Source organism: Colossoma macropomum, unplaced genomic scaffold, assembly GCF_904425465.1.
Source record: "Colossoma macropomum unplaced genomic scaffold, Colossoma_macropomum, whole genome shotgun sequence".
NCBI lineage: Eukaryota > Metazoa > Chordata > Actinopteri > Characiformes > Serrasalmidae > Colossoma > Colossoma macropomum.
The window spans coordinates 26,739,030-26,766,885 of NW_023494800.1; the positions used below are offsets into that span (position 1 = coordinate 26,739,030).

The following is a 27,856-nucleotide window of genomic DNA, read 5'->3' on the forward strand; positions in this document are numbered from 1 at the left end:
GTGGATTAATTCACAGTCACAAAAAACATCCAAGACTTATGAGGATTCCTTTATTTTTAGCACATTCCATTCAACATCTACATGAAATTCTATTTGTGAAAAATGATGCTTGAAAACAACAGAAAGGGGAGACGTTCCTTATTGAATATTCTTACAGTCATGGATAAAATAGAAGTAGTCACAGAAAATGGTGTTTACTCTTATAGAGTAAGAAGCTGACAGGTCCACACACAACTCAGAATAATCACTGCTTTTATGATTGGATGTATTTGTTTTATGTTAGAAACGTTGGTCTGAACCGGAATACTGATGAAAAACAGAAGATAATGTTCCAATTAGGGAGATGATGTCCTAAGACATAAGCCACAGAACATGAGACATTCCTATATCCTAACTGTAAATGACAGCAACCCAAAAAACAAAAAACAAAAAAACAAACAGAGCGTTGACCTGAATGGTCACTGTTACAGTCAAGCATGGCTTACCTTGTTATTTTCACCAACTGCAGTCCCTGCTAACCTCAGAAAGAAAGAGTGGTTTTGACTTCTTTCCAGGCTGTTTTAGCCTTAGCACTCTACATCAAGACTACGTGCTTGCTAATGCTAAACAGCCATTTCGGACAAACTATTTCTAGATGGCTATTAGAAGGAACTTCAGAAAGAAATGATCAGTGGAAGAAGTAGAAACTGTAGAAACTGCGATGGCTGCTTTCCCCCCTTATGAAGAGTCCCAAATCTCACTGGACTAGGTAGATAAGAGTGTCTCCAATGTCCACCTTGAGGCCGTTGTCACTCAAATGTACCTTCTTGTCCTCTAAGTTGATGTGGAAAACAGACTTGTCTGAGATAGGGAGTTTGCCCTGCTCTTCTTTTCCCAAAACGGGCACCCTGCGGGGGCCAAGCACTGGGTCCTCAAACCGCATCAGCTTCACTTTGGATAAGTCTGACCAAGAAGAAAGCTGGAGTTAGTAACACTGTCCACAAGACCAGACATTCCCAACCAAACATGGTCATTGGTCATCATGATTTCAACTCCTAACATACCTGGGCCAGGTAAATACATTTTTATTTTTATAGAATTTAAAAAGATGTCAGTTTAATTTAAGTCTAACCTTTGATGCCTCTGTTGGCTTTGGACAGTCTGCGGATAATGCTGTCCTTGCTGTCTCCTTGGCGGATGTCGATTCGGGTAGAGAAGAGACCGTTGGATGGCTGAGGGTTCAGAAGGCACACTGACACTCCAGGCTAGAGTGTCCAGGGGAGCAAGAAAAAAAAAAGAACTTGTAGCTTAATGATCTATAATGTTTTACTAATAACAGTGTGTGGTTTTTTTAAACATCATATTTATACAAAAGCTACAACACTGGTATACAGTCATACAGATTTTATGCCTTATCAGTGGCACAACCTAGGTGTATATACAACTATGTACAGGGTGCTTGCATGTACTGTTGTGAAATATTCAATAGATAACATTACATCCTTTTTCTATTGTTCCAGCTTGTAAAAACACCACAACCCTGGCATTGACTCATAGAACAGTTAGTGCCTGAATGACAACCGTAACTGTGTCTCAGCAGCATTAACAATGCAGAGAGCGTTGCTAAAATTAGCCCGCTTATCTCACAGTGTGTAGTGGAAGGCTGATCAGCCATTAAAAAGCAGAAACAATAGACGAAGCCTTTTTTGTGTGGGTGGGCGGTTGCCGCAACAGCCATACCTCAGATCTGAAGACACTAAACGGTTTCCCCGGGCAACAGTCCTCCTTTACTTTGTCGTCGGCCTCAGAGGCAAACAGCACGTCTATGTGATCCAGCTACAGACAGAAACAGAAAGAGAGGGATGTAACAATCCTTGCTTAAATGTGACAAATTACTTGAGTACATAATTTATACAGATGAAAATGGCACAGACTTTAAATTAGCTGATTATGTCAGTGGAAGTAATTCTTTAAACCTTATAAAGAGACAGGAAAGTGCTTAAGAGGAACAGCCAACTAGTTATTCATGATATTCTGCTAAAATGCAAGCACTTGAAGAGGTTTGGGTTTACGCAGTAATTTATGGTGCTGCATCAGATTCTTGACTACTTTTCAGAAATACTGGCTACTCTGCACAGCTGCCCCCCTGCCTACCTCCAGAGAGTTGGTCAGATAAACAATGTTCTCCAGCAGAACTGCTCGCTCATCAAACTCCAGCTCCAGATCCAGGACCCTTGGTCCGTTCTTTTCCAGGTTGTCCTGTCAAACACACACACACACACACACACACACACACACACACAATGAATTTAACAAATGTTCTGGTACGAAGTACACTGCTTCTCCTCTACAGCTCACAGATACTGTCAAATATTTATTACACTAGGGCTGTCAAAGTTAAGATCACAATTAATTAATCAACGCCACTGTTGGCAAAAGCAACAGTAAAGTGGAAAGTAACGGTTCCTCTTGAGAGCCTCCGTAACAGGAATATACAAGCTGTATGTACAAGACCTAGAGGCTAAAATTGCAGAGGAGCTGGAAACATTGACTATATATGATACATATGATATATACACTTATTGGTTGAAACAGGGAGCCAGTGCTGGAAAAGCATAGTTCCCTAGTTTCACCTATAGGGCTGGTCTAAACAGCATTTTACAGGCTTTGATTACTTGTTGATACTTCAGAGTGAGTAAAAACAACAATATTTACCTTTCAGAATTCACCATAATTTTAAGCATGTCCATTACTGCAAATTAACATAAATCCAACAGATGGCAACAGTGTATCAGTCGGGTTGAAGCCCATCTGCTTGAATGCAGTGTGTAGCCCTCTCCTTCAAATACAGCTTTCATAAGTCACTTCTATCACTTGTCATTTATGGTTCATATGTCTAGACATATGTAGTAAATTAATTCGAATTTTATATTATTTAGGTATAGTATTAGTTGTTTTTACTGAGTTGCTTTTGTTTTATCTGGATAGTTAGGGTTAGGGTTAGGGCATTTTTATAATGGAAAGTTCCCCTCATTCACTGACAGAATTCACAACAAACAGGTTTAAGACTATAACCTTCTGCTTTTAGCATCACCCTCACTGGAGACTAGTGGTACTTGGTAAATATCACTATACTCGCATATCTGAGATGATTCATCAAACTTGTCACTCCCCCATGGCACACCAGCCTCTTACTGGACATTTTGCATGGAGCATTTTTTACTGTCCAATATTTTCAAGTGCTCCCCTGATTTATTAGGCATCTTTGCTCTTAGCTTAGCTTAATTGGCCACATTAAAAAGGTCAAAACGACTAAGCTTTCAAACACTAAATAGAGAACTGAATATCAATTAATATATACTTGAGGATTCTTAATATTTGGGCCAGCCCCACAGGAAAATGCATTCCCTCTATTCTTTTTCCCCCCCTCTACTCATGTGGCTATACAAATGCACTGCTTCTAAATGGGGAAAAGTTTGTTACGGTAATATCTGATCAAATAAGACATCATCAACTATACAAAACAATGCTATTAAATCATAATTAACTGTTTAAAGTACCAAATGTGTTCACATAAATCTATCTTTAGACTTTTAAAGACTGACATATTGTCTACTTTGTTTCCATGCTGCCTTGTGTCTCAAACCTGAACCAAACACATTACTAATGTATGTTTTGAAGGATCCAACCTGTGTTTGAACAAATTGTGAGCTTATACCTTTATCATGGCCACAAATGGCATCAACCGCTTCATATATTTCTTCAGTTCTGGCATGGCACCCAGCTCCATAGCAATGACCTTGTTTTCAGGCAAAGTTCCATTGTTGTTCTAGGGATTTAAACAAGATGTTGTTATAAATACAATGAAATCCAAATCACATAACATCACCCTTCACAGAGGAGCTGACATTTGTTGTTTCAAACAGTACCAAATACAACTGAGCTTTTTGAAGAATACACACTCTTTGCACATGCTGACCTATGAAAGATTGCAGTAAAGGCTGACGGAAGAAAGATGATTCTTCGAGTGTGCCAGTCTACTATACTGGCGAATTTTGGGATAAAAGCAACAAAAAGCGGCCTGCAGGTTTCTGATTTAATTCCAAAGCTGTGAACAAACACTGAATACATGTTCACACAAAATTTAGATCATTTAATTAAACAAACTTCACATGCTAAATGCTAAATCCAACTGTGCTAAGAAAATCTTTAATATTTAACAATGACTAGTATTAGCAGTTGGCCAGCAGGCAATGCCACATTCTGCTTGTTGTCAAAATACCATCCCTAGCGTCCATCAGGGAAAAACTATGAAGTATGTTCCGGTGAAGAGCACTTCAAAAAAATCCACTTTGAACATCACAGTATCTTAGCTGACAGAAACAGAATCTTGTAGACAGAACAGATCATCTGGTTCAAATCAAAGCTCTGGAAGGAAGGAGCTGTCAGCAATTTAGACATACCAGCTGAGTTTACAGCCATGCAGTCAGCTGTGTTTACATGGAAATATTACAGCTAATAAGCCTATCTTCTAAGAGCTCTGTTCATGTGAATGTATGATTAATATTATATGGCAGCAATCCTAGCTTTGAAAAAGCCCAAACTTCCCTGATACAATGGCTTGTTCTTATTTAATATTTTAATTCTGTGAAAAGAATGCATGTTATTTGAATATTATAAAGCTGCTTTCTGACAATGTCTTATAGTGTCTAATTCTATTGAATAGAATAGAAATTAATGTGCTCCACTGTTCTGGTAACAGACAGCTACTGTCGATTAAAACTCCACAATTCTGTTTAAGAGTTGACTGTCAGTCAGTTTGAAACAGTACAAAACCAAGGTTTACCTTATAGTGCTTGCCTAGGAGAGAGAGGGTGCTGTGCTGCCAGGGTGGGTAGCTCTTTGCCACATACACTGTGCAGTGTGAGGGCTTGACTGGAGGTTTGTTGTCTCCTTTCTGTGAGGGAAGAGGAATGTACAAGTTTAACACAAAGGCTTCAGCTGATTTCATTATTTTCCTAAACAGGGTAAGCAAAGAATAGGTTCTGAATACTAAGAAGGTTATCAAATCTACAAAACAGCAGCAAAACTCACAGTGAAGCCATAGCGTCGCTCATTTCAGCAATTTTGGATTTTCATTTCTGGATTTGAGACAGACACTTCATCCATAAATGTCAATCTGGCCCTGGCAATATTTCTGTTTGCAGCTATTTTTGTGCATTGAGCCACTCAAACTCTCCCAAGCCCCCCTGTTCCCAAATGCTCAGCCCACTAACCCCACCTCCACATCACCAAGGCAACACCTAATCCAATCCGACGTCCATTACCACATGCCTGCAGTGACATGACTGAGAAAAGCCCGCCCTCCCCCGTTTCCCATTACCTAAGCTCTAGCATGGTTAACACTGTCTGAAAGAGAATGGTGCCATCTTAAAAGCAAGAGGACGATACACTTCTCCTCCATCGAGGGAGCCATGTAGCTTGTGTGAGCATATTCTACATGACATCTGTCGTCTCTCCTCCACTCAGCTCCTCAGACTGACCCGGTGTGCTCGCGCCGCTGACACTGGGATGGGCTCTGCACAGCTCAGATATAAATACACCCAAAGATTGCAATGGATTAGCCTGCTCAGTGATTCTAATGGCAGAAGTCTCACAATGCATAAGGCTCTGGTCTGCACATTACATTTAGAGGGGCTATATGGGTGCTCTTCAGTTTAATGCTGAGGCGAAACGCACCTCAAAACAGACTGGCTGAATTAGGCTGCCAAACAGGGAAGCATTAGAGTAAAGTGTGGTGGAGATGCTGACAGGATGCGCAAAGTGAAATTAACTATTAATAAGCGGCTGAATATAACGTGTTGAAGGGGTGGTGATGGTGGAAGAACGGGATGAGAAAACTAGACAGAAGTTAGAATGGTGGGCTGGATTCTGCTCTATTTTGAGGAAAAAAAAATCAATAGTGGTTAGGGTGTGTGTCACGTTTCAAAAATTTATGGTGTAGCAATGTGATTCTTGAATGACTGGCACAGATCTAAGACAAGACCAAGACAGCAAGCATTAAACATTCATAAACAGGCACCAATCACCACCCTGATTGCAAGGCAGTGCAAGTGTACAAAATATTTTACTGACAAACCACACTGCTTCTCAAATCTTTGCATCAGGGCCTTCTAGCTTTATTGATTTGGATGATCTTACCTGATCCATATACAGTATTGTTTAATAAAGGCATGCTGATCACACAGGCCATACCTTGTTCTTGGGAGGCTGCATGTATGCTTTAAGGCGCAAGCGCAGATCATGGGCGGTCTCCATCAGATACTGTGAGGATCGGATCAGAATCTCATCCACTGGACCAGCTACAGGCCAGCTAGCCTTCATCAAAGAGTCAGTCTGTGGAGGCAGAAAACATTTAGGGAATGTAACATTAGTTTGAATAACATGTTAATCCTTTAAGGCCGACACAAAAAGGGGCTTTTTCTGCTGTTTAAGATGCTCTTCTCCTTTAATGTAATTGCTGAATGCTGTTGTGTTTATTTGATTTAGAAAATTGTATTCTGTCATGCTTTATCATTACTCTGATTCATCAATGATAAGCGCTTACTGATTCAAATTCTCTTCTGAATAAGCACACATGCTCCCTCCATGTACAAAAAAAAAAAAACAAAACAAAAAAAAAAACATGCATCTAACAAGACAGGAGTCTTGTGCATAATTTATACAGTGATAGAAAACACAGCAGCACACAGAACGTTCTGGGTAAGTGCATGCAACATAACTCCTCTAGTGGCAGATTTAAATAAGCAGCTTTCTTTTTATTTGGCCCATTAGGTTAAAGTGATTAAGAAGTTTTAGTACCAATCCTGAGTACTAAAAGTGGTCCAATTAATCATCATCACAGAGGACTTTATAGACAGAGAGAAAATGAGAAAAGACAAAATCAGAACTGCTTTGTCTATGTAAAACCATAAAATGTTCTAAGCAGACACACATAACAAGGACTTTATAATTTGCAAGAAGTCCATTTCAAGTTCCATGATAAATCCGACTGAAATCACCTGTTCTTTCACCTGTTCCATCCAGGTATCAGTTCTACTCTGGAGTTTAGAAATGGAGTTTAGAATGCAGGGCACTCACCTTCCCTAGAAGGGACCAGGTGTATTCACACAGGTGAGGGCAGATGGGTGCCAACAGCAGGGTTTGGTTCTCGATAAACTGGAACACTAGGTCTCTATGCATGCCTTCGATTGCAAGTTCCCTGTATTTATCCTTGGCTGCCTAGAAGGAGAAGTCAGTGCAAAAACTTGGATTAATGGACAGAGAATTCCCTCAGAAGCAGTGCTTCAAGGTAAGTCTATTAAGTTCACTGTGGGTATAGAAGTATAGGAGTACAGAAGGTCTGCATTAAGATCCATTCTGGGAGATGAAGGTACCAAACAGAAGCTAAACTAAAATACAGTTTACAGATATATAATACAGGATGCTGAGGCATGATTAGTGCTTAACCAATGCCATGTATGCTGTCACATTAAGTACTTAGGTCAAAAGTTCCCATAAATTTTGTGCTACTTTTACATGTACATGCATTTGTAAGTGCGTTAGTTACCTGGAACTCGAAGAAGCCACTCTTCAAGGCATCCTTGTACATCATCCTCTCATAGTGCTGCTCAGTTTTAAGGATACCCGAGTTCATTTCACTTGAGACAAAGAATTAATCAGCTTCAGATATTTGCACCAAAGCACCCTCAACCCAACTCCACAACCCAGTTTAGCAGCTGTCAACCAAAAAATGTTAGCAGTGACTAGGAACTTCTAGATCAGGGGTGCCCAATCATGGTCCAGGAGATCTTCTACTCTGGAAAGTTCAGAATTCAACACAGCTGGCTCTAATATTCAAATCCCCCAGAAGGACTTCATGAGTCAGAACCAGAGATGCAACCTCGTCAGCTTTCTGTGAAATTGCCGTTTTGCGATCAAAATAGGTCTCCTACAAGATTCATGCAGATCCGACGTGAAATTTTTTTGAGAGGTGGAGTGGGAGGGGGGGTGCGTTGGTCAGTCCGATGACTGACAACAGCAGAAGTTCAGAAAGACTTGTTTACTTTTGCTGGACTGCATTTTTTTCATACCCGCATTCTGTGAAGAAACACACTCTGCCTCTGATGAGACTGGCTCTGACCCCAATATTCTTACCCTAACCAGTTCACTCCTAATGAGAACTATAAGAACTAGCCAATCAGAGGCAGAATAGGGCAGCTCTTCGCAGGGTGTTGGCAGGAAAGGCCTCACTTTGTATCTCTTCGTCCTCCTGAGCTGAGACGATAAAAAGGGTGAAAAGTCTACCAACTAACTCTAGCAGACTAAAATAATTAACTATCAGAGCTGGACGGCCCTTTACGCTCACTACGCATGTTACGTCAGGCTCCGCAAATCATGCAAGGTCCCCACCTTCCCCACATGTTAAAGATGAGAGGAAGTAGTGGAACTATTCATCTGGTCATGAAAAAAACAATACCATGAGAGCAAATTGCAGGAACAGCAAATCAGGTATCTTGTATTCTTTCCTCTCCAAGTTTGCTGTCAGTAAATAACAAAAATATCATTGATCAATAACGTTAAAGCATGGCAGTTGTGTGTTGGTCAACATAGCTGATTTGCTAGATATGTTGTTACCTTAGGCTAGCTAGCCAACTATGCAGCCTAAGGTGACGTGGTAGAGAAATGTGAAAATGTCAACTCCTGATATGCTGGGTTTCATAACTAACAACACAAACATATTCCTGGGTTTTAAAAATCAAACCTAGGTTATGTTTAATCTGACGCAGAGCGGTCTGCGTGTTTTATAGGTTAGGTTCCTCTATCCACACAATGCTCACATCCTTTTAAACCTTTACTTGTTTGCATTGCCATAGATGAAGTGTGTCTGATAAGGGATGGAGCTAATCTGTGCAGGGTGATAGATCTCCAAGACCAGAACTGGGCACTCCTGTCCTAGATACACCAAACGTTTCACAGGTAGTGGGGAATGGCTGTTTGGAAGTCATGTGGTGGGACTATGATGTTTACCTAGCGAACACCCTGTCATTGAATGTGTCAGCAGGTCCAGTTCTCAAGTTGTTCTGGTTAGCAATCATCTCCTTGACCCATTCCACCCAAGTGTAAAGACGTAGAATGCCAGCATCCGCCATGGGCTCCACAAAGTTGGCGTCTTCTACCGTGTCCCCAGCATCAGCAAGAGCCAAGCGCATGCCTGTGGGAGAGAGAGACCAGTTTAACATTACTGGAAATTACATTGGTAATCAGATGCTTGTAAATTGCTTATTAAATGTGGATTTTATCATGATGTCCTTGTCTCTGAGAAGGAAAAAAAAATCCACCAAGGCAATATGATCAAAGAAGGCCAGGTCAAAGCAAACAAAGCAATATTTTCATGATTTATCATTTAAAAAGCGGTTTAGAAAATGTGTGTGTGTGTGTGTGTGTGTGTGTGTGTGGAAAGAATGCAGTTTTTTTATTATTAGCAAATAGCATGGTTCAGAAACTCATAGGTGACAGTGTCTGATCAGATGAATAAAATTTCCCCCTCTTGTGGCAGATCCCCGTGATGGCATAAGGTCCCCCCCCACGGGAGCTGCAAAAGATTGTCCTGTCACTGGACGTCTACAGATAGAACCTTCTCCAGAAACAACTCATCAGATAACAAGGACAAGAAGCTAAACGTTAAAGTTTGCAAGGTATCTACTTGGCTAACTAGATACCACAGTTTGGTTATATTTCTCTGGCTGAAAGGTACACAACAACAACAAACAGAATTAAGACTTGCAGGTAAGTGTTGCACTAATGCTAGCTTGGTTGTGTTTATTAGCCTATAGATCAATTGCTATGCTGGCAATCAGGATTTGTTGATACCACAGTGATTCCCTGGGCTCGTATGACATATCTGCAGAATGCATGCTGGGTATTGCAGTGACAGAACACTGATGGGGAAGGTAACAAAAAACAAACAAAAAAAAAAACATAAAACTGACATGAAATTGTTAATTCCATCACACTGATAAGGCTGAGGGATACAATGCTGCATACAGAATACCACATAACAGAATAAATAGCACATCAACTCAATTTTGGCTGGAATTACCGTTTAAAAATACAGACAAATTAATTAAATTTAAAAAGTTTAACAATCACTACAATCCTAACTTTTCACACAATGGAAAGTATGTATTGCATGCCAGTGATAAGAGCTCACAGAATATTGCCTAGCCCTATTAGACAGTCATATTTTCCTATAAATAACCAAGGCAAGCACACTGCACAAACACAAACACACACATGCCATCTGACGAGAGCTCAGCAGACGTCCACAGTTTTCTCCAGATGGACTCTTTTTCTATTCTCAGACTTCTGATGAAATTTAACAGAACTCAGTCATCAAGATCCATTCCCTTGGGGTAATCTTATTTGGTTCAATCAGCCTCAAAACGTCAAGAACAAAAATGCCTTCTGTCTTTTGTGCTTCAAGAAAAGAAACAGATTTTGCATCTGAAAGCAAAGCCTGAACACTTCTTGCCAGCTTTTGTGAGCAATTCAGGCCAAATGAGGCCAATACAAGCAATGGTCAAGTGTGGCTGGCATGTTTTCATGGACTTACCATCTGCAGAGAACTTGGTAATAGCTTGACTCAGGGTGAGGAAGTTGCCAGTGGATTTGGACATCTGGTGAACACAGATAGAGCTAATTAAGTGGACTTACTACATATTAGAACAAACAGTCACACCTACACCCACAAATAGACACACCAACAGCAGCAAAAGACTGAACGTAAAGATACACAACCCACCTTCTCAGAGTTTAACAGGAGATGTCCATTGACACGGACTGCTTTTGGCCACTTTCCACTGCAAGAATACAAAGATGCCTTTGAAATCTTTGCATTAGCCGTTCAGCCACAGAACTGAGTACGACAATGAGTACATGTAGAACCTTTTCAATCTCTGAGGTACATGAATTTCAAAATTTCTTAGTACTTCTGCTTTAATGAAAATGGGGTCTCAAGTTGGCATAAACTCCAAGTTTGTGCAAAGTTTCTAAGAAGTAAATCAAATCCACCCGAGAGTCATCTGAACACGTGCTTCAGTGGAAGTGTTAAGGCTAAAAAAAAATAAGGCTTTAACATGTTCTGTTTTAAAAATTTGCTAACCTTGAATAGTAACCTAGAAACACTGCATAATTGTGAATTATTCTTCATACTGTTCTCTGTTTTAAGAAGACTTTGTTGTTTATTTCCAGGTTTAACTAAAGTCTGAGATTTACATTGTGGTCTCAGACTTTTTGACCCCTCTGTAGTTCCTGAGAAAGTGCTGTACAGGTGCATCATTTGGATGCTTCTGTTCATGCTTTGGGATAAAAATTAATATAAACTTACTTAAGTTAAAAGAAATGGGTTGATACTGCAAACAGATTCTGAAACAAGGTCTGATCTGAAAATTGTCTGATTGTAAGCCTCTTAAAAGAAGCATCAGAAAGATGAGGGGACACTTCAGAGAGAAATCTCAGTCCAGATTTGAGTGTGGAACGCATTTACACTGAGCTAGGCAGACACTACTATACACATTGTTTAGCTCTTATCTGAACTAAGACAATATAAAATATTGGAAGAAACAGCCAAACACTTCATCAATAAGCATGAAAGATAATAACAGCAATACATTTCTTAACAAATAACAAAAACATCTGCAGCATCACTGTACAAGTAACTGGTTCTTAGTTAGTTTTACTTCTGGTGATTCTCCTGCAGAGTTTCATTGCAACATATGCACCTGATTCTCATTTAGATTCTGAAGCCTTGATGAACTGAATCAGGTGCGGTACATTAGGAGTTTGTCAATAATTAGTAAATGGCAGGTGTAAGGGACTGTTATCCCCATTTAATATGTTAAAGTGAGTAAAAAAAGAAAAGTCTAAGAAATTTGCAGTTCACATCACATCACTGGAATGAGAGCATTGTGATGAAAATAATATTGATTTTGGTGCACTAGCAGGCTAACTAGCTCACCAACCATAAACAGTGAAAACACAAGGGTAAAGACAATGACAAAAACACACCAAAAACTATGGAATCACAACAGCACAGTAGTGACATCAAATACGGTCTCTCAACTTGCTGTATTATGCCTCATTTTGTGTGTTTGTTTAAAGCCAGTTTGGAAGAACTATGTGAAGGGTTGCGCTTAGACACTGCTAAAGTAGTGCTTCCTACATTTTGGATCTTTAGCGCCGTTATATAAAACTCGCCTCCCTTGAAAGGTCAAAGCAGCCAAAGCAGTATAGCTATTGGTCAACAATGCAAATATGCGTGTCTAAGTTGCACTCAATGCAAAGTTTTGCTCATGAAATGTACACGCTCTGGAAGTCTGCAACGCAAATTCATTCACCATGGTGAATATCACTGTAATTAATGTCATTTCACTGACAAAGTGTTACTGGGACTTAAGGGTGCTTTGCAAACCAATGAATATTTTGAAACAAAACTTCGAATTAAGTCAGTAAAGATGTTGTATTTTGTTGTTGGTTGCGGAAAATAGGCAACGTGACTTGACTGTAAAATAGTTCTTAAACTGCTGAGAGAGAGAGTAGGGAATTTACTGCTTGCTTCAATACTTTTGGTCATTAATGTATGTTGTTGTAAGCCAAACCCATATCCCTAAAGTTACTTTAACCTATATAGAATACGAAGAAAGACCTGACTTTCTTCATAAAATTTCAAAATTAAATTAATTCTAAGTTCTTGATTAAACCACAGCCCACCTATCTTCAGGCCACATTGCCACATGGTTGTACAGGTAGTAGGAGAGATGGTTGGGCACCAGGTCTTTTCCAGACACGCGAGCATCCACGGGGTACCAGTACTCAAACTCCGTCCTCAGCTTCTGTAGGTGCTGCTTGGGGATGGTTGTCTTGGGGAAAGGTGCAGTTTTGAAGAAAATGTAGTCCCACACTTCCCTGGTCATCTGCTCTGGTCTACAAAAGCGAGATACATATTACTTTATTCTCTATCTTAATATAACCGAAGGATAACGTTATACATTTCACTCTTTTATTGCAACATAATTGTCAAAACAATGGCCAGTATTCATCAAACTTCTGTACGGCGTGGAAAAAAAAATGGAGATATGAGCACAGATGAAGAAACTGCTTAAGTGCGTGAAATAAAGCGCCAGCCTACCAGATTTACATATTGTTTACATGAAGCACGCCCTAATTCATGGCAACGTTTCAGTAGGTAGCCAATAAAACGACAGCATTCAGTGGCTTATGAGCGAATGGCTGTGCTCGTAAGTGGAGTGAGGTCAAGCAGTGATTGCACTGCTCCCCCTACTGACCAAATTACAACTACTGGGAAGAATAAAATATGAAATAAACATTTTTTCCCAGCTGATAAAATTATGTGATTAGGAAAATAATCACATTACACAAAAATAATATATTTAGATGCAATATTATTGCTGTGAATGAGATGCTTTTTTTTTGGATGGTGTCAGTAGTATAAAACAAAAGCACAGTGTAACATCTTTAGATGGAACATGAAGGTGCAAAATTTGTTTATACCAATGTGCAAAAAAATTAAGATTATCTAACTTTTGTACTGGACTGCCATGTGTACATATTATTGGTATTATTGTTTTATCCATTTTTATTTTTATTGGTATTATAGATGATATTAATAAAGGTTTGGGTTATGTAATTGCAAATCTCAACCTTCTTTTATTTATTTATGCCTAAATTTACACACTCTTGTTACAGACATGAGTTTGATTATAAAGGTACTCCAAAGATGAAACTGATGTATAAGAAAACTGCGTGTGCTGTTTATTTGATCAGATTTGACTTTACACAGCTGTAAGGAATAACGGCTAGTGCCTTTTTCTTATGAAGTCTTGCATGTTTTGATACAGCTTTATGAAAGTGTTTTTATTTTAGTACACCTCTATACAGACTTCACAAAAAAACATGGCAATATTTTAAAAATATTTTAATGAGAAATCTTTGAGAAAATGCAGTATTTATGGAGGAGAAAAAGACTACATTTGTAACGTTATACACAAAACAGTGTTCGGTAAATCATTTTTAAATCTATCGCTTTTCTTTTTCAAGTTTTGTAACTTACTATGTTTCATCAAAACAAATGGCACTAGCTTTTAGCCAGGAAATACGCAATATTTATGTGGTTTTGTGATTAGTCTTTTCTTTTCTTCAGCACAATGTCCATTCAGAGAATGGACACACAGTGTACCTGATTCCCAGAGGAGAGGGTCCCCGTCCATTGAGAACACCTCCCTGGAGCAGGTGAGCCACGGAGTAGTAGGCCATGTAGATGGTGGAGTCCGACAGGGACTCAATCAGCCACTGCTCATCCCATGGCAACCTTGTTCCTATGGGAACCCACACAAAAGAACTTAAAATCAACAGGCACTCGGGGGAAACTGCAGGTGAACACTTGAGTGGTTTTGGACCACAAATAGGGTCATTATGGGTAAAGAAGGCACTTCAGATAAAAGCAGTGATTGCTCTTGGCTTCAATTAGAAAAAGCATATCTGAAAATCACTCTTGTTATTAACATCATAAGAAAAGAAAGAACTCTTCACAACAGTAATCATGTATTGATTAGATGACAGTAGTACTGAACATTAAAATGTCTAAAAGGTTTGATTGTTGCAAAACAGTTCCTGCTTCCATTGTATATGAAGGTGGTACAAAACCTCTAAGCAAGCACCCTCTAGAATGAGGGTGTCTAAATGGTTTCCTTCTAAGCCAGACTGCATTCTGCCTCATTAAACCTCAGTCAGCTCATCAGCAAATTAGCAAGGCCTTCAGGAGTTAAACTCGCAGAGCTAGAGGAAAATGAAATCCCTGCAGAGCTGCAGCCCGCGAGGAACCCAGTGTGACACGCCTGCTCTAGAACAATGTTAAACAGATTGACTCACAGGAAAAATGGACTTACCTAAACCATACGTCCTGGAGCAGGCATGCTCTTGAAGCCAAGCAAGTGCAGCCTCAAAGTTCTTCCTGGTCTCATCATAGAATCTAAATCATGGATAGTAATGGACTGTTATGAACAGCTTATAATTTACAGCAAAAACTCAATGTTACCCATTATCTCGATCAAAAAATGCAGTTGATCAGTCAAAACATTTTGTGTTCAGAGTTTACATGCTTTTTTTGCACTGCAACTTCTAAGCTTATGCAAATAACAAGTAACGGAAGCTTATTTGCCACTGATCAGCACATCAAACGCTTGCTTCAAGCATATTAAGTTATGCTCATCTTAAAGAGCCTTGCTTATGTGGCTTCTGTTTATTTTTCTTGGCACAAACTCTAACCGAAATTCAGAACTCACTTTCCTTTCTGCTCCTGTTTTGAGTATAAAGTGGGATGTCATGTTTTTAAGTACCATCAGACCTACAATGGAGAAGTCCATGGGTGGTGTATTGATACTCAGCATGAACAGTGAATATAAATCGCTTGTCTCTTGTAAAAAACGTAAAATAGTTTTATCTGCTGCCAATCAAACTGCTTAAATATCGTCTGGGCCAACAGGTGCAGGAAAGTGAAGTCTATTTTTAATCCATATTTCTCACTTTCATTGCCATTAATATTATTTGTAAAGTTCATTTTTTGACTTTGATACTTCATTGTAGTTCATTTTAGTGCATTCCTAATAATGATGAACAAATGTGCATTGCACAGCTAAAAACAGTGATACCAGGTAGCATCTTGTTTATATTTTTGTCTATTTTTGTAGATAACAGTTTGTCACAGTGTCAGAAACCACATAAGCAAGTCTATTTAACATCACCTAACAACCCAGTTTGAGGCAAATGGGTGATGATTTAAGCATGCAGTTTGCCTAATGCTTACTGGTAGGATGTACACTTCCCTTAACTGTTAGCTACATTAGCTTCCATTAACTTTGGACACAACATCTCAGGGTAAAGGGAAAATGTTAATGGTGCTGGGTAGTAAGGTGTTGCAACGTGTAGTATCTTTAAGTGGTCACTCTGGAGGTCAACTGATTCTGCCTTCAAGGCGGTGTTTCTCGTTCTGTAAAACTTACAAAGTCCCCAAAAACCCACTGTGTCTGAAGTGAACTTACGTCTCCAGAGGCTCCAGGGCATTCATGGCCTGCTGCTTCCACTCTTTGTCACCGTAATCCAGATACCTGTCACAGATAAAACACCCATGTCAATGTCTAAGGAACAAAAGAGGAGACCAGGGGACACAAGTGGGAACAGCCACCGTGTTACTAGCCAGGATAAAACCCCAAAGGAACTCTGAGACAAGATCTAATTCGACCCGATCGTCTGGATCACGCTAGAGGAAGAAAATCTCAGACATGTAATTGGGTAAGGGTAATAACGTTACAATACCATGAGGTTTGCTATCAAGGTGAGTATTTCTCTTCCTTAATCTTGAGTTTCTCTGCATTCTGCTGAGGCAGGTACTGGCAGAACTACTTTTAGGAGAACTCAGAAGTTCTTGGCAAGATCTTTCTCTGGAGGGCTTTTCATTATAATTGTGAAAAAAACAGCACTTTCTGCTTTCTGAAGCAGCGCATTTCTGCCACTGTATTTCAGAGAGCCTCTTATTAGCTTATGCCAGCTAAACAGATAATAACACTAATGACAAACTGCACTACAATCTCAGAGACATTTAACTTACCACTGGTCACACAGGGCCACTACGCACTCATCAGCTGAGCGAGACATCACTTGCTTTTCAGGCTCCATGTAAATCAATGCCTCACCCTGATACAGACACATGTAAAGTTAAACAAGTTAATGTAACCATTATTTACTTTTCTAGATATGTACTCTTTTTCAAATTTGAAGTACACATATCTGTTTTGAAGTCATTATTCTTAAATAAAATATCTCTCATTCTGATGTAAATCTGGAGCTATGCAGTTGTAGTTAATCTTTCTAACCACAGGTGTAAATGTTGTATTTAAGCAGTAGGAGGGAGTGTGTTTTCGAGAACACACAACATGAGTGTTCTGTTGCTTTTAAATAACAGTTCAGCAAAATAAAGAAAAACTTACTAGCATTTAACTGTAGCGTAAACTGGTAATCAGTTGGAATGATGTAATTTTTATACTATATGGGTGCTTATTTCCAATGATTTTCAATGAAAGAGATGCGATTTACTTGGTGGGTGCCTCATCATGCACAGTCCTACATGCACATCATAACAAAAAAGGCAGCATCTTTGTTTAACTTCTTTAGGAGAGAAGCACCATCTTTACTAGTTAACAGTAGTAGTTACACTTTCTGCCTGTAGATTACAGTGCTGTTGTTGCTTAGCAACGGAGAGATGTGTAGCCAGAATTAAAAAAAGGCATAAAAAACAAAAACAAACAGACAAACAAACAAACAAACAAAAAACCAAGTGTTTTTCCACCTTCAGAACCCCCTCCCCTTTACTGTAAACAAACAGTAAACGAATACCAGCACTTGGAAAAAAATAAATAAAAACTGCAATATCAAGTAGAAGTATTCTTGTGCTGCCTGATGCTAATAACCAAGAATAACTTTACGACTGCATATTCCATATTCCATATATATAATATAGAGAAAAAGAAAAAGGAAAAAAAAAAAAAACCATCAACCTTGTCCACCATCATCTTCTGAATAGGCTTCTTCACATCTTGAACTTTTTTTCCTTTAAAACCATCAACCAACATGATCTAGAGAATAAAAAAGAAAGAAACTATATTCAACTTAAATTCTGCAGTACATCTGCATGGCAATATTCATTAAATGATTCAGAATTTCCACTGCTAGGTCAACAGTGCATCCTCACCCCTTCATAGAAGCCTTTAAGGTAGAGCCTCTCTTTGGCCTCAGCTAGTTTCTCCCGGTCGTTCTGACTCTGAATCTTCAGTTCGTCACATATCACACAGGCAGACAGGTTCCCATAGCCTGGGACCTCAATGATGGGCACCTAGCATGCCAAAGCAGAGACAACATCAGCCTCCCTGAATCACTATTCAAGACTCTGAACATGAGCTTTTGCTTTGAAGTTGGCCAGACTGGTTGAATGTTGCTCCTTACTGGTTCAAAAGGAAGGGCCATATGATCTTCAATTCCATACTTTTCTCTCAGGGCCTATCAAGAAACAAGCAGCCATTTAGCATGTGGCATCCAACAAACAGTTTCGTTCACTCCTGGCTTTGTAAACCAGGATGATAAAGTACATAAGCAAAACATCTTCACCTGCTTCTTTTTGATGTCTCTTAGAGCGGCAAAGTCATCAGGAGAGTCAGATGGCACGCAGCTGACAACTCCTGTACCTACAGTCACAAAGAAGAAGTCAAAAATCTTCGTTCACTCACATTTTCACAAACCATCTATTGACAGGTTCTTCACAGAACCCAAAGTGACTCTTTTATGCCATTATACCAAAAAAACCTTTTTGTAACTAAGTGTGTAGAAGAACCCTGCAGTCAGCCAACAGCAAAATCAAAACTACTCTTTTGGATGGAAAAAAAAAACAAATGTTAACATTTTCTGACATTTCAATTTCAGTATTTTCACTGTGGTGAGGACATTGGAACCTGGGGCACTGCAGGAGCAAACTACTTCACCGGGTTGAGTCACACCAGGAAGAAAGCAGTTAAAGAGAAGAATAGTGTAGCTGCAGGGGCCTCTGTGTAACATCTATAATGCACATCTCCATATTCCTTATTTCTCCATATTTCTACTTATTTGTCTGTGCTTCAGAATGACTAATGCCATTTTCTGCAGCTATTACCAACAAGGGGAATCTGGCCCAGAGGCCATAAAGAGAAACATCTCATTTGGGAGGGGTAATGAGGTGCAGGTACAGATGGGGAGAAGAGGATGGGTTATATTGGATACCTTTGTCTTCCTTGATGGTGAGCATTGGCAGGGCGTAGATGGTCTTGTTTAAAGTGAGAGGGGCACTCAAAGCACAGCCAAGAATGTCCTGTTAAAAGGTAATGGAGAGTTTATAGAAGTGCATATGTGAAGATCACCAATTCTATATCTGTTGGGAGTATGTACAGTATAAACAGAACACATGCATCACACATGCACTAAAAGCTTACTGTATAACCAGCTGGATGACTTGATAGGTATATGTGCATCTAAATACTGTAGTCATTCAAAATCAGACATGAAAATTCTTGAGGAGTAAAAAGATGCCAAGTTCAGAAGACAATCCCTTGTAGCTGAGCTCGGTGTCCTGATGAGAACATTTTAAAATTTTGTGGCATTCGAAAAATAAAACACAGGGGTAAATGCTATAAAATTATTTAGTTCACTTTGTTCAACAAATAGTCATGTGGAATATTGTACTGTGTTCTTGAAATTTTCATTTATTTTTGAAAACTGTGCTTACCATGCTAAGATCTAGGCATGTACTGTTATTCAGAAAAATTAGCACAGTAATTACTTTTTATCACAGTTTATGATGTTACAAATATACCTTCTGAATTATATATTTTTTTTTAAATGGGGTAAATCTGTGTGTAATTTTTTGCAATAAATTATCATTTAAAATATTGCATGAATAGGACTGGGCGATAAAACGATAACGATAATTTTCGCGATATAACTTTTCCTCGATTGAGCGATACGACGTTCGATAAATTTTCGATATAATACATCATTCTCACACTTCCACGTTCAGCGAAAGCCTTGGTGGCGTTTTCTACTGCAAGGAAAGCGACACTACTCTGCTGTCGCCAGGAGAGGGCGCGCTTCCAAGTTTTTCTCCATGATTAGAGAGGGAGGGCCACGAGTAAGATGAGTCTTTAGCGACGGCTGAAATGCAGAGTTATTATACTGTTATACTGTTACAGCGCTCGGGCAGTCATATTTAAGTATTAGTGCATTCCCAAGCAACGAAAGTGAAAGAAAGAAGTGGGTTCATGTAAATTACAGCCCTGATTTAAACGAAAGTAAACTGAGGAAGTTGTGAGGCATTGGAGAGCGGGAGAGCGCTAGCTTTCCAGGCTAGCTGTTTTTTAGCATGTGTCACAATATGCTTTTTGAAGCATATAGTGTATGTCTTCAGTACGTAAAAATGCTACCCAACTTAGTTTCACTACAAAAAGAGCAAAATTAGTCCCTTTTTCTTGTGTCAAATTTTGAATATTCATCTCTGTATTCAGTTATTGATAATTGATCATTTTTTTTAAACATGGCACTACTTTGTCTTTTCCAATTTGTCAGATGCTAAAAAAAATAAATATTGTGACTAATTTATGTTTGTGTCGAATCTATGATATGGATGTGCATACGGCATAGATACCACACATCTCCCCAGAAACATAAACACATTTTGTGTCACGACACAGAGCGCAACAACTGTGACTGGTCCGCTTGGTAGAGAGAGCAAAGTCAACTGACTGGTGTAGGAGTGACAGAAAACTAACCTGTTCTGTAGGGCTTTAAGCTGTAGTCTGCTAGGCTAAGCTAACGCGAGTGTACTGAGCCTCCCACCGCAGTACATCAGTTCCAGCTGATGCTTAAAAAAAATCCCGATTAGAGGATAAAGATTCATGCCTGAGAGAACAAATTCAAATGTCTGGTGTTGAAGTGACAAAGATAAAAAATAGAATTGGTGTAAGTGCAGAGCGACGCAGACACACCAACACACAAGTACAAATACTCACAACAGCGTAGGCAATTTGCGTTGGCTACGGTGTAGACTCTGCGTTTGATTTGAAGCAGAAGCATAAATTGGCCTTTACTGTGAATGGTGAAAGTATCGTGATATTACATTTCTGCCATATTGCCCACCCCTAATTCAGGTAAACTTTTTTTTTAACCTTGTATGCTGCAGATATACTGTAAATCATTGAGTAATTTCAATCTAAGTATTTCAATCTAACCCTGAACTACTGCATTTGCCTGTGAAATTAGCAGTCTGCGGAACTGTTTAGGTAATTTCAAAATACTTTTGTACCTTTTACTTTATACACCCAAAGTTTGTGTCAGCAAACATAAGTGCATTAGTGAGACTGAGCATTATTTCCATTTCCAAACTGTGTGCGAAGTGACTTTTTAAGGGACAAAAAGTCCACGTTTAAATGGATAAAACAACAATTTACTTGTTAACCCTTTTTTTTGCCCACCATTTGAAAGCTACAGAAGAAAGCAATCTGAATATGTAAAAATGGAACTTGTAAAACATGGCTCTTTTTACTTTCATTAACACTTTCTTAGTTTTGATTGGCCACTAAAAGTTCTCTGCTGGCAGCAGACACGACCCTCTAAAATGAAAAACTCTTCAAATCTACACAGATCACGTAAATGGCATATTTAGCATTTAAAACTATTGTGAATTTCGCCAAAACCAGACCACTTCACATGTGTGAGAAACGACACGTTAACATTAGTGTACCAATATTCAGCCTTTTGGTGCAGCACATACAGCCACTTTGAGAGGACAGTGTGTGTATGTACAACAAACCTGGCCCACGATTTGCATGACAACAGGAACCACTCCGTTCTCCTTGGTAAAGCCCTGGTAAGCCATGTTCCTGGCTGATCTTTGAGTGCAGATGAACACATCGCCGCTGGCTGTCTCAAAGGCAATGTATTTCATATCGGGCCTAACCCAGCAGTTGGTCTGCCCGAACATGGTTTCTGGTCTTAGTGTGGCTGCCACCAAGAACACGTTCTTGCCTTTCAGAGCACTGGACAGAGAAAATGAGGACATAACAGTGCATTTGAAAAAAAATAGAGCAACCGATTTAACTAGGTTAAATTAACACTTGACCTCCTCTTAAACCTAACTGTTTGTTAGACACTAACAGTACATTTATGTCTTGTACCTGAAATTAGGTAACAATCAAGGTTGGGCAAAATACTTCGAAAAAGTAGTGATGGCTGAATACTGAACACATTGTGCTAAATGTATTCAGTACCGTATTACATTAAATAAATTTAAAAAGTAACATTCAGAATACATTTAGAATACATCTTGATAAGGCAACAACTTTTTTTTAAACTTAACTCACACTGTTTTTCACTGTTACTGGTTGGCAATTTTCTGCACGCAATTATTCTGTTAATATGTTTCATGAAAAAATAATTTAATTCATTTAAATGAGGTTCCAAAAATTCTCTTTTTTCTCTCATAGCCTGCTTTAGTCCACTGCTGCTCCCATAATCACCCGAGTAGGAGTTCACAATGCTGATGCTAAACTTATCAGTCACAAACATGTCCACTGCTGTGGAGATTACTAGTTTTATCATAATTCAAAAGAGATCAGTAACACTGAGATTAATAACTGGCTCATCACTTTGATTTATCAGTCTTCTCAGGCTTTAGCAGAGCTCAGTAACACTGAGGTTTATAACTGGCTCATCACCGGGGTATTTTTTAGGCTTTATCAGGAATTTCAGTGTTTGTAAAGACGCCATTAACTGAGGTCCTCTTTAGAGCTCGTCTAATCTGCATGTTTGCTACATGCTATGCACTGATTCTAAAATAGTTCATAAACAAGCATTTCTTTAAAAGATTGTAGGTTTTATTTATTTGAGTGGGTAAGTATTCTTAAAGTATTCTCCTAAACATATAAAAGGTAACTATTCTTTAATACTGCCTTTATAAAACTTGACTTCGACTGAATACAGACACTTAATTTCTGTATTCTTAATACGTATTCCCAGTACTTGTATTCTGTTACATCCCAACCCTGGTAACAAACTAGATTAATGCCAAAAACTTTCTAAGCAGTCAACAGTGGTTGAGCTTTCTACAGAGGTTGGGTTCATACTTTTTGCAACAGTTTAGTGAAAAACTAATAAAGCTTAAGATCCAACCACAGGATGAAACAGCACTAGGAAGTGTTTAAAAAATGCTCTGTAGTGGTCTTGTGGGGTCCTGACCACTGAAGAACAGGGTAAAAGGGGGCAAACAAAATGTGCAGAGAAACAGATGGACTACAGTCTGTAATTGTAGAACTACAAAGTGCTCATATATGGTAAGTGGAGCTGATAAAATGGACAGTGAGATTAGATACAAGGAGGTGTTCCCAATAAAGTGCCCGGTGAGTGTATCTGCACAGACAGCTGTTTCTAGCAGTATCTTGGCTCAGGGGTATTTTTGGACTATCACTTACTTATACTAGCTAAGGACACATCCTGGGCAACAAAGAACTTTTGTAAGTAGCTCTAAATGAAAGTGTATCCTAAATGCTGTAAATGTAGTACAGACGCAGAATCGTAAGTTTTTCTCTATGATCGATTTGAAATGGTGAAACTGTTTATAGTGTTATAATCAATTCTGTACCTTAGTTTCGCTGGATAGGGTTCGACCATCTTCATTTTAATAAGGGTGTACTCTTGAGGGCCAACTCCCTGCAACAAAGAAGTTTACATTTAGGAACAGAAGTCATTTAAAATGGTCCTTCATCTGAGACTAGTAAGTGTTACACTCACTCTAGCTCAAACATAGTAACCCACCTCTCCAGTCTGTCTGTCATGGTCCATACATGGCTGTCCATCCTTTGGAGAATAAATAGTATACCTATAGTATTGGACAGCAAAATTTAATTCCACACTCTCACGGCATAAACGACACAAGAGAATATAAATACTGCTATAAAAAGCATACCTCTTTCCAAACTTGATCTTTTTCCTCTCTTTCAAAGTGACAAACTGCCACCTCACAAAGGAGTCATAGAAAGGGTTGACATCAGTTGTGATAAAGGAACGACGCCAGTCCACCTAGAGAGCACAGTCTTTTTAGCTCAAGATCTTACAGAAGCTCCCACTGGAAGGCCTCTACTTTCTTATCATTACAAAACAAGTTCATCACAGCAAAAATAATCCATTAATTTGCATAGTTACAGTACTGTGCAAAAAAGTCAGAGACCACCTGTCCTCTATTTAATTTCCAGTCAAACTGGCTATACAAAAGTTATTCACTTTTTAGCATCAGTGAAATAGCAGAAAACATATTTGACAGAAAATTACTCTATTATCAATTAATCTCATTTTTCTTTTCAGGAGACTCACTTTCAGGTCCTCTAAGAAATCTGCAGGGATATTTTTCACATCTCCACAGTTCAGTCTTAGAACTTGGTTTGCTTTTTTGTTTTTCTTTTCTTTTTGATCAATTTTCTTTTCTTAGTAACAGCTGCTTGACAGCTATATATTCTTTCAGCCCCACAGTGTAGTGTAGAAAACACCTGTGACCTGAAGCATAAGTGGAGCTTGATTTTCTCCTCTCTCTCTCTCAAAGATGAAAGCTTTAAGTACTGTTTATCTAATAGTGAAAGGTTTAGTGGTCTAACAGGTGTTGCACAGTTGTTAGAAGTCAATCCTTGCCTCAATACTTTAATAATGTTTGAAATTTCCTTATCTAAGTGAACAATCTTATATCTAATCTTCTCAGAGCTATCTCCTGAAAAACAAATAACTTGTACTTAATGGCTATTTTGACTGCAAATTAAATAAACAAGGGACTCTCTGACTTTGCACAATACTGTAAGTGTAGTGTGAACCGCCATAATATCAACATATGCACTTCATTTTTACCTTCACACCCATTTTCTTCAGGTCTTCCACTGCCAGAGGAGGGAAATAGTCCAGCCAGTGCTCCGCATTGGCAAACTTCTCTATCTCCTTGTCAGTGAGTCCAAGTGACTTCATGATATCCCACTGGAACTTGGAACCTCCAGCCTTTGCAGCTGCTTTACTCTGTGAAAGTAACAGTGAGAACACTTTGGTTGATGTGTACTTCATGAGTTTAAACTTTAACATATGGCAACACACCAAGTCTATGTACTTGATCTGACAGGCTTACATGTTTCTGCTATTTAGTTTTTTTCCCCTTTGACATTCACAGTTTTGTGAGTGTGTGTGCCACATACAGTCATAATTCATTTTACAAGACCTTTTTCCAACCTCTTTTTATCCCTTAGAATCAAAGACTACTTTCACGGGTTTATGCAAATGATCTCTGTCTGATTGGCTGTCCTCACATCTCGTTCAAAAAGCAATCTGGGATGAATCACTCCTTATAACTTCAATGTGAATGGACAGGATAAACAGGCTGCTTTATGCCAAAAGTCAGATATATGTAAATGTGTGCGTTCTTTGTAACATCACAAAAACAATGAATTGAAAGAGACACTGTAAAGTGCAGCAACTATATTCCAGATGTTAAGCTTAATAAGCCATTCAGCTTAAAAAAATGAAAATGAACACGGAAGTACAAAACAGCCATGTTAAGGCTCACAGAAGCATCCTGATACACCAACAGGATTTGTACCTTCTTGCCCTTTGCCTTGTCCTTGATGACAATCTCTTCGGTTGTCTTTGGCTTCTCTTCAGTTACCTCCTCCTCTTCATCAGGAAACTGAGGTGGGCTGCCATAGAGCTCCATCTCTCGCTTCAGCTTATCTGCACAGGCCTGTGATAGCACACAGGTTTTTAAAACAACATACGCATCTCATGTCTGTACAGGCAAGTGATGAATGCACAAACTTCTCCTGATGAAGACTTTGCAAAGGGTTTCCACTTACTTTGATGGGCATTCCAGTGCAATGCAGTCCGAATGGGAAAAGGCATTGCTTCCCTTTCAAACGCTGGTACCCCACTGCAAACTGCAAAAATCACATTGTAATAAACAACCAGTCTTTAGGGCCCGTACATACTATTTACAGCCAACTAAAAGTGCAATGATTCATCTTTAAACATTTTCATATTAATCCAACAAACTCACATCACACTTAGAGAGGCAGAAGGTGTGACCAAGATGAAGCCTCCCATTCATGTATGGGTAAGGGAACGTTACAAAGTACTTGTTTTTACTGTGGAGCCAAAAGACATGAAAGGATTATTGACGGTTATGGTCAGTGACAGAACTGGACTACATTGACATCTACTATTGTCAAAAGAATCCTCACTTTTGATTCTCCTCGGGCGTGGTCGGCGCATCACACTCAAAGACTTTTTCCTTTTCCCATTTCTGCTGGATCTCCTCTTCGATCTTCCTCAAGAAGTCAAGCTTTGCTGTTCCTTTTCTTTCCTGGAATGGTCAATGAACATGAACATAACTAAAAGAGCATGTAACCTGAATGGTAGTAAAGTAGGCAGTTTTACTGTTGTTTGAAACAATTACTGTATTCTTTGGTAGAAAGAAAAGGTGAACGGGAACAGGGATAAGGAAACGCAAGGGTCTTTAAAAGAACATACCAGAACTTGGACAAGTTCATTCAGATTGGTTTGATATGAAATGCACCATTCTAGAGAAACCTACTGTTTCAGAATTGCTCACAGCAGTGGTGATAGGAACCAGATGCCTAAGCTACCTCATAGAAAAGTTAGTACATGAAATGGTCACAAATATGCTGCCTGGGACACTGTTTTGCAATAGTTTTGAAAAAAAAAGTTTTGGCATAAAGCTTATTTTTTAATACTTTAATTCATGGCAGAATAGTACATGCAGGTCGTTGTAAGGAAACATAGTACCCAAAGAACCTTTTTTTTCATATTTGACAGTACTGCACCATTATTAACATTAAAAGACTCAGAAGATATATGCAGGTTCACTGATTTTTTGGGACTTCAGATAAAATAGTTATATTTGTGCTGTAGACATCAAGACCCCAGGCTTTTATCTTCACCACTGTAAAGAATTCAGAGTCAGCAAATGTCTCTGCAATTAATCATTTCATATCAAATCACTAATTGACTTTATTTACATCTTAACAATTTAATTGTGGCATTTCCGCCAATGGACAAAAATATATAGCCACTTAATAAGTCATAATAATGAGAATGTTCTCCATAATGATGACAATCTCATAATAATGAGATTTTGTGACTCAGTCTCTCAGAATTATGACATAACATCTCAAAATTATGACTTTGCATGTCATAATTTTGACTTGCTATCTCATAATTATGACTTGCTGTCTCATAATAATGAGATCCTACTTAGCATCTCATAATTATGACTTCTCATAATCACGAGAAAATTTTCCCTATTATGAAATACTAAAATAATCTTTGAGATCTTAAGTCATAAGATACAGTCTTATCATTACGAGATAGTAAGTCATAAAAATGAGATGCTAAGTCAAACTACGGAAAAATGTCTCATTATTATGACTTTTTAAATGCCTAGCATATATTTCGCTCTAGTGGCGGAAACAGGCTTCCATACTCCAGAACTCTGAATGACAGCTGTAGCTTCTCTTCTTACTTAAAGAAAAGCAACAGACACCCACAACGGCTAACTAGCTAAGAGACATTCAGACACTAACATTATCCCATTCCAACCGCTAAAACACATCGCTGAACCAAACCACTTTTAATTTGGAGAGTAGCGTCTAAATCCAACATTAAAACACAGTAGCTAGTTAGGTTACCTAACGTTAGCTGAAGCACATTAGCCAGCTTGGCAGCTAACGACGTTGCTATTAGCATGGCAGTAACAAACACGGAAAACTACTTTTATCTATCACATAATGCTCACGACGTATTTACAATACAGACCATGTGCGTAGTTAACATGGAAAACATACCGTCATTCTCTTTAGGTTGTGGATAACTTTTTACAGACGAATCAGACAGAAGACCCACGCCGCCGGCTCCTCCACACTAAGCTGATGACACTTTCGGCAAGAGACTCGAGCGCTGGTCATTCTGGGAAATGTAGTTCTGCTGCAGACACGTGAGGTAACAGGCAAAGCTGTGTGCTAAGTTATGCAGTCCGTCCCCCCAGCACCATAACACGGCATAGTGTATGTTTATAACCGTGAAATGTAACGGTATGTTGTCATAAACATGAAGAGAAGTTGTTATGAGTTTGGCGTACGGAGTCTGC

The 27,856-nt window shown here is 38.9% G+C and overlaps 1 protein-coding gene across 1 annotated transcript; it reads right to left on the minus strand.

The window, feature by feature from the left end:
• Positions 1-28: 28 nt before the first annotated feature.
• lars1b (leucyl-tRNA synthetase 1b) lies at positions 29-27,759 on the minus strand. Its single transcript, XM_036588162.1, has 32 exons — positions 27,555-27,759; positions 25,932-26,053; positions 25,748-25,835; positions 25,548-25,628; positions 25,295-25,435; positions 24,559-24,720; positions 23,633-23,745; positions 23,482-23,545; positions 23,309-23,376; positions 21,482-21,707; positions 18,901-18,988; positions 18,256-18,332; positions 18,094-18,147; positions 17,843-17,983; positions 17,649-17,726; positions 16,703-16,788; positions 16,137-16,202; positions 14,985-15,067; positions 14,276-14,414; positions 12,790-13,002; positions 10,823-10,880; positions 10,634-10,697; positions 9,049-9,232; positions 7,589-7,679; positions 7,120-7,260; positions 6,235-6,375; positions 4,826-4,936; positions 3,698-3,808; positions 2,134-2,238; positions 1,720-1,815; positions 1,112-1,244; positions 29-942 (listed from the first exon to the last, which is right to left on the minus strand). Exons 1-32 carry the CDS (start codon positions 27,558-27,560, stop codon positions 737-739), a joined length of 3,537 nt encoding a protein of 1,178 aa, XP_036444055.1. The 5' UTR covers positions 27,561-27,759; the 3' UTR covers positions 29-736.
• Positions 27,760-27,856: the final 97 nt, after the last annotated feature.